The 6373-nt window shown below is 39.1% G+C and overlaps 1 protein-coding gene across 6 annotated transcripts in view; it reads right to left on the reverse strand.

The window, feature by feature from the left end:
- The window catches only part of Acaca (acetyl-CoA carboxylase alpha), a 282227-nt gene that overhangs the window by 25753 nt on the left and 250101 nt on the right, over positions 1 to 6373 (reverse strand). For all 6 annotated transcript variants that reach the window (XM_026780511.1, XM_026780510.1, XM_026780514.1 and 3 more), the window contains one exon: positions 1085 to 1262. In XM_026780511.1, coding sequence (XP_026636312.1) covers positions 1085 to 1262 — 178 coding nt within the window. The remainder of the gene's footprint in view (positions 1 to 1084; positions 1263 to 6373) is intronic.

Consider the following 6373-nt stretch of genomic DNA (forward strand, 5'->3'; position numbering starts at 1 on the left):
GGAATGATCTTAACCTGCGTCTGTCTGGCGTGGGAGAACCATGGCGACTCACTGACTCAGCTTCTTTCTCCCAGCATCCTGTTCTATTTTCTCCGCCTACCTGTGGGTTGGCCTATGAAATGGGTCTAGGCAGTTTCTTTATTAATAAGAAATCACTCCCACATCAGTATACAGACAATGATGCTGATGTTCGTTGGAAAGGATCATGAACACATTATGAGAGGGTGCTGGGCTTGATGTGTCTTATTTAGTTTCAAGAACTTCCTTCTTACAGATGTGGGCTTCTCTGTAGTTTTTTGAGGGTTTGTAAACAGAGTTCTTTAGCCATCTTAGAATACCAGAGTAAAGCCTTGGGCTCCAAGAGAAGGGAGCAGCTTTGATTTGGAGTCAGTACGTGGGTTCTGTGGTGTATATCAATAACTACTGAGCTCATTAACAGGAGACACAGTTCCAGAAGAGCAAAGGCCACTCTAAATTTACCTACAATTAGTGGAATAAAACCTAGAACTGGGCTAGAGAGATAGTTCAGTGGTTAAAAGTGCTTGCTATTCTTCCTGAGGACCTGTATTTGATTCTTAGCACTCAAGAATCAAGGGATCTGACACCCTCTTCTGACCTGTATAGACAGACCCTACACCTGACATACATTCACACAGACACTTGCACATATGCGTAAATAAAAACAAATCTTATACACACACACACTAACAAAAACAACCCCTAGAAGTCCTGATTACATTTGAGTTTTTCATTCCTTTAATCTTCCTTTGCTCCAAAAAGAGATGGTTAAGAGTCATATCCAAACATGAAGGGAGAATCTGAGTTTGGAAGGGCCTGGGAAAGAGAACTTTGTTATAAAATGATGTGGGATGGAGACTGGGATAAGAAAATCTGACTCCAGCCTGGTTTTCTTCTTATGCAAGCAGACACTATTTAGATAGCCTATTTTTTTCTCACCTTAGAGTCCTTTGGGAATGGAAAGATTCAAATGAAATTGTCTTGGCTATAATTTTCCCTAGGGGTAGGGAGACCAAAAGCTAGAGGGTCCCCAGAGGCATTGAATGCAATAAAGAAGGCATAATACCTGCTTTCTCGGTCAGCATACATCTCCATGTGCCGAGGGTTGATGGTAGGGTCAATCACAACCCAAGAACCACCCCGTAGCTCAGCTTGGGGAGGAATGTAAACCATAACAGGCTGGGAACATTCTCGCAAACCATCCACAATGTAAGCACCAAACTTGAGCACTTGGTCATACATATCTATGGAGAACAAGACAAATTAGAAATCATCAAACTTCTCTTCAAAGCATATATAGAAAACAGACTATGATGGCACATTGTATCTCCATGGGAGAAGTGACAGGACTGAGAGTTCCAGCTACCAGGAGTCCTATGATAATCCCAAAGGCAACAGAGATTGGTGCATCTGCCTGTACCCCACTCAAGACTTCAGAGGAGCTTCAAAAAGCACAAGACAGAAATTCAGTCATTCATAAGATACAGTATGCAAAGCCCATGATTAAATATCCATTTTATACCCTCCTTGCATTTCGGTATTCAGGTTTCACCACATTAATTCATACTTGCTCTACAAACGTTACATATTTTTCATGTCAATATGTGATATCTCTCACTACATTAAGTTTTCTGAAGGAAGGAACTATTCTAGCTTTTTTCAATTCCTTTCACGATTCTTACAGTACAATGAGTTCTTAAAATATGCAGCTAATGGCAATGGGTCCTGAAAAAAATTCATTCTTAAAAGCTGGAGCCAGGGGTGTTAGGGTACACCTATAATCCCTGTTCTTGGGAGGCCAAGGGAGGAGAATTGTGAGTTGTAAGGCCAGCCTGGACCACAGGATAAGTTCCGGTTTAGTCTGAGCAACTTAGTGAAACCTTGCTTCAAAAATAAGATAAAAACTGGACTTTTCATCCCTGTATACACAAAAGACATGCCCAGTACTGAAACATACTCAGTGCTTAAAGTCAGTACTGAATGAGTTATTATTCAGTAATTGTATTTTTATAGGATAATAATGAGTAGGAAATTACATATGTACACTCACATATGAAATCTCACATGGCCACATGAAGAGTCAACCTTTCCATTCTGTTCGAGAATACTCAGTAGTCCCCCAAAGGCCAGGACCAGCTTACAAAGACCCCTGGTGCATAAATGAGCGAGTCCTTGGGATCAGTCCTTTATTTCCCAGTGTTTTATGGGCTGCTTCCCATTTCCCAGCTCCCTAAAGTTTAAACATTGCTAGTGTTAAGGCTCTGATCCCAGACATTTAATGAGTACTTCAGTGGAGCCACAAAGGATCCTTCCCAAACAATAAAGACAGGTTCAACCAGGCTCCACGTTTCCTATCTAGACAGGACTTCAATTCAGAATAAATCAATTCTGAAAACCAAGGCAAAGAAGCATTTTTCAGGAAGTTAAGAGCAAACCAAATAGAAACTTCCATTGTAGTTACGAGCAAATTAAATTGCTACTTTCTCCAGAGTAAAAATGGCTCTGTATTCAGAACACCAGTGAGCACAGCTTAGTTTGAGGCATAGGCCTTTGGCCATTGCTCTAGCCTGGCTTATCTGTAAGGACTTCAGGAATTCCAAGTTTCTCCTAGCCTGTGTGGAGCATGTATGGTCATATACTCTGTATATATGGTCAGAGTGAAGACATTTATTTCTTTGGGTGGAAAGCAAAGACCAAAAAAATTTACTGCTAATTGCACAACTGCTGTATGAAGAGCAGGAATAAAGGACTTTAAGCACTTTACACTAATTCTGTACTTATGAAAATAATTGCTCAGCTCAAATTATTTTAACTAAATTAATTCTTTAGTGGATATTTCAACCAATGCTACATAATAAAATAATTGTGTAATTAGCAGTACATTTTTCAGTATTGCCAAGAGAACAGTTTCAGAACAAGTAGCAGAAAGGAGCGGCCCTCTTGGTATATGCACTGAAGAGAAAAGGAAAATGTAGATAAAAGAAGAAAATAAACAGAAGATAGAAAATAAGTCATTTGACTTGAAAATGATATTACAGGTAAATGAAGACAGTCTCCAGCCACTTTCCTCATTTTTGTTAAAAGTGAATTTATATAAAAATCTATCTGGTTAACAGAGCTACTCTCCAAAGAGCATTCATTTAATACTAAAAAGACACCACCTGACTTTACACTATATAGAATTAAGATAAAGCTAAGTGCAGATTTTCCATTTTTTTTTTTTTGTGAAAAGGATTTTGGTTTTTTCCTATCATCTGGGTAGATTACTGTGTAACAGGAATCATGACTGTACACACACATACTCATGTGCCCCGGTATAAATAAACAACATTAATAATCAGAATATTATCTTTTTCCTATATCCATGTTATAGCTAGTAAAAGGAAGTTTAGTTAAGTAAGACTAAATGGCAGAGATGACATTCAAATGCAGTTTTCCTTTTGAGATAGGGTTTCACCATGTAGCTAGGCTGGCCTTGACCTTACGATTCTCCTGTCTTTGCCTCCTGATTGCTGAGACTGCAAGTATGTATTTCCATGTCCAGCTTCAAACGTACTTTTTTTTTTTTTTTTTTTGGTTTTTCGAGACAGGGTTTCTCTGTGGCTTTGGAGCCTGTCCTGGAACTAGCTCTGTAGACCAGGCTGGTCTCGAACTCACAGAGATCCGCCTGACTCTGCCTCCCGAGTGCTGGGATTAAAGGCGTGCGCCACCACCGCCCGGCTCAAACGTACATCTTACAACTTTAAATTACCATTCTACTGCCTCACTTTACTCATTCTTACTGCTAGGAGAGAGGGTGAGGCTTGAGAGGAATCTGTAACATCTAATGGCTGACTTCACTAAACCAGAAGACACTTCAGTGATTGAACCTATCTAACTCTGGCCTGGATTTCCTTTATGTTCAGAGATGTCAGGAACTGTACTGATGAAACTAGCAGTTATGTGAAGGATCTGGCTGCCAAACAAATACCTTTAGGTACTAAAACTGATGTAGAAAAGGGACTTTAGGCTTCTTTAAAGCTGCCATGCTTAGAGCTAAAATAACACTTTCATGTCCTCTAAATACCATCTCCCCTGGAACACCAACAGACCCATAATGCAATTGCCACAGCGTCTTCAAACAGGCTATTCAATATAAACACAAAGCAAGTTCTACAAACCAGGTATTTTCAAACAATGATCTGACATACAAATGTCTGAAACGCCTTCATATTTAAAAACCAGAGTAAAAACTTAGCTAAGAATATCGGGGGGGGGATCTCCAAGGGTTTATGCTGACTGGAGTCAGTTCAGAGAAATTTAAAGTCATGTATGTGCTTGCCATTTCTGGTGCCTGAGAAATGCAACTGGACTGGAAATGGAAATATTGATCCAATCTTGACTGGAGAGGAAGGAGCTTTCTAGCATCCTGGGAAAGTACATCTGCATGAATGGTGATCACACCCAGCACCCAGGTATCATCTCTGCCTGGGGCCTTCAGTGTTACACAACATGGATAAATTGTGGCAGTCACAGGCACCAAACAAGGGAGGGGGTATGGAAGTATTTTCATAGTGCCCCATACTCGCAAACTGGAACGGATCTTATTGGCTTAGGCAAGATTATATTAGGCAGTGAGGTAAACATTAGGCATACACAAGCTGCATACATGTAATGTCTCTCTTGAGTTCATTATGGCTGGCGGACATTGTATTTCAACATCCAAGTAATGAGAGACTTTAAAATAGACTTTCATTCCAGTTAAAGTTTTCAATGAATATGGTTTTTTATTGTTATTTATAACCTGTCCTAGGAAAAAATAGTAAGTATAACACAAAAAGCCAACTGAGAGTGACCCTGTAGCACCAGCAGTGAGGCGGCTTAATATCACTGGGATTTGCATCCTATCAAGCTATTCACACTGAGGCTGGGACCCTGGTGCTAATTTCTAGTAAATTTCACGCTTGATGTCTCCCTGTTGTGGGTCATTGCCGGTTCGTCTAAATAAACTGCTTCCAAATGGTTCTTCCATCTAAATATTCAGCCAGTTTTTATAATTTAATTTTGCATTATGCTGAATAGCCTTCCGGCCAGATAGAACTCATTGGAAAAAAAAGCACCAATACCATCTTGACAAGCTTTTATTTATTTATTTATATATTTTACTGCTTGAATTAGACCTCCTAGGCCGACTAGTAAAGAGTTTTTTTCCCCCTCTCCACTAATGTCAATTTTCAGCATAGCAAGAGCTGTCTCTAATCTTTTCCTACTCATTACACACAATTTTGGAGTCATTTTACCCACAGTGCAGTCGGCTCCTGGCTGTGTGTTTGTGTGCACTGAGGGATGGCATAATTGTTTATTTTCCCTCCCTGCATAATCCCCAGCCAGTATTGAAACCAAAACTGCAAACATCTCCCCAAGGGATGTGAAGAATAACAAGAGGCTCTTAGTTTAGGTCCCTTTACATGAGATAATATGTGGGAAACAGCCAGACCTGTATGTACACAGGAGAGGTTGTTCTTTCCCTTCTTGATTTCACACAGATCTCGATCTCCTGTAAAGTCTATCTGTCTTATATGATGTGTAAACGGGTGCATCACACCAAAATTAAGAAGAAATAACCTTGCTCTGGACTATATTAGGCCAATAACTAATTTCCAACCAGGGACAGGAAGGAGGGGATGGCAGTTATTATTTAATGAGTAGGGTTTTTTTAAGCAAGAATTTTATTTATAATATTTAGTCCATTTACAATTGGCAAATTAAGGAAAATATCTATCCTATATTTATAATTCTAAAGTTTTATATTTAATTTATCTCTTATTTTAACTAAGGAAAACTATATCAGTCTTCAACTCTTTGAAGATCTCAGAAGGATATAATATTGTCTTACAATGCACTTTCTGTTTACTTAGATAATGAGTAGGGTTTAAGGTGAAGATGTTAAGTTTGGGACAGAAGTAACACTAATTGTTAAACAGCACTACCAATAACTGTACACTCAGAAATCATTAAGATGAGGATTATGTGTATTTCACCACAATTAAAAATAACTTTTTTGAGACAAGAGTTACTATACAGAGGAAATTAATTTTGAATTTGCTGTAACATTGACAGAACAAACAAAAACCAAAAATCATTTCTGAACTCTAGCTATTTCTTCCTGCAATAACTACAGACATTTCCAAAGGAGAGGAAAATAGACAAATGATAACTTTCTCAAGATACCCAGGGATGTTCCAAGTTGATTCATTTTGTTCCTGGTCTCTGGTCGAGAGAGAGAGAGAGACAGAGACAGAGAGAGAGAGACAGAGAGAGACAGAGACAGAGAGAGAGAGAGAGAGAGAGAGAGAGACAGAGAGAGAGAGAGAGA

Source organism: Microtus ochrogaster, chromosome 7 (assembly GCF_000317375.1).
Source record: "Microtus ochrogaster isolate Prairie Vole_2 chromosome 7, MicOch1.0, whole genome shotgun sequence".
Lineage (NCBI taxonomy): Eukaryota > Metazoa > Chordata > Mammalia > Rodentia > Cricetidae > Microtus > Microtus ochrogaster.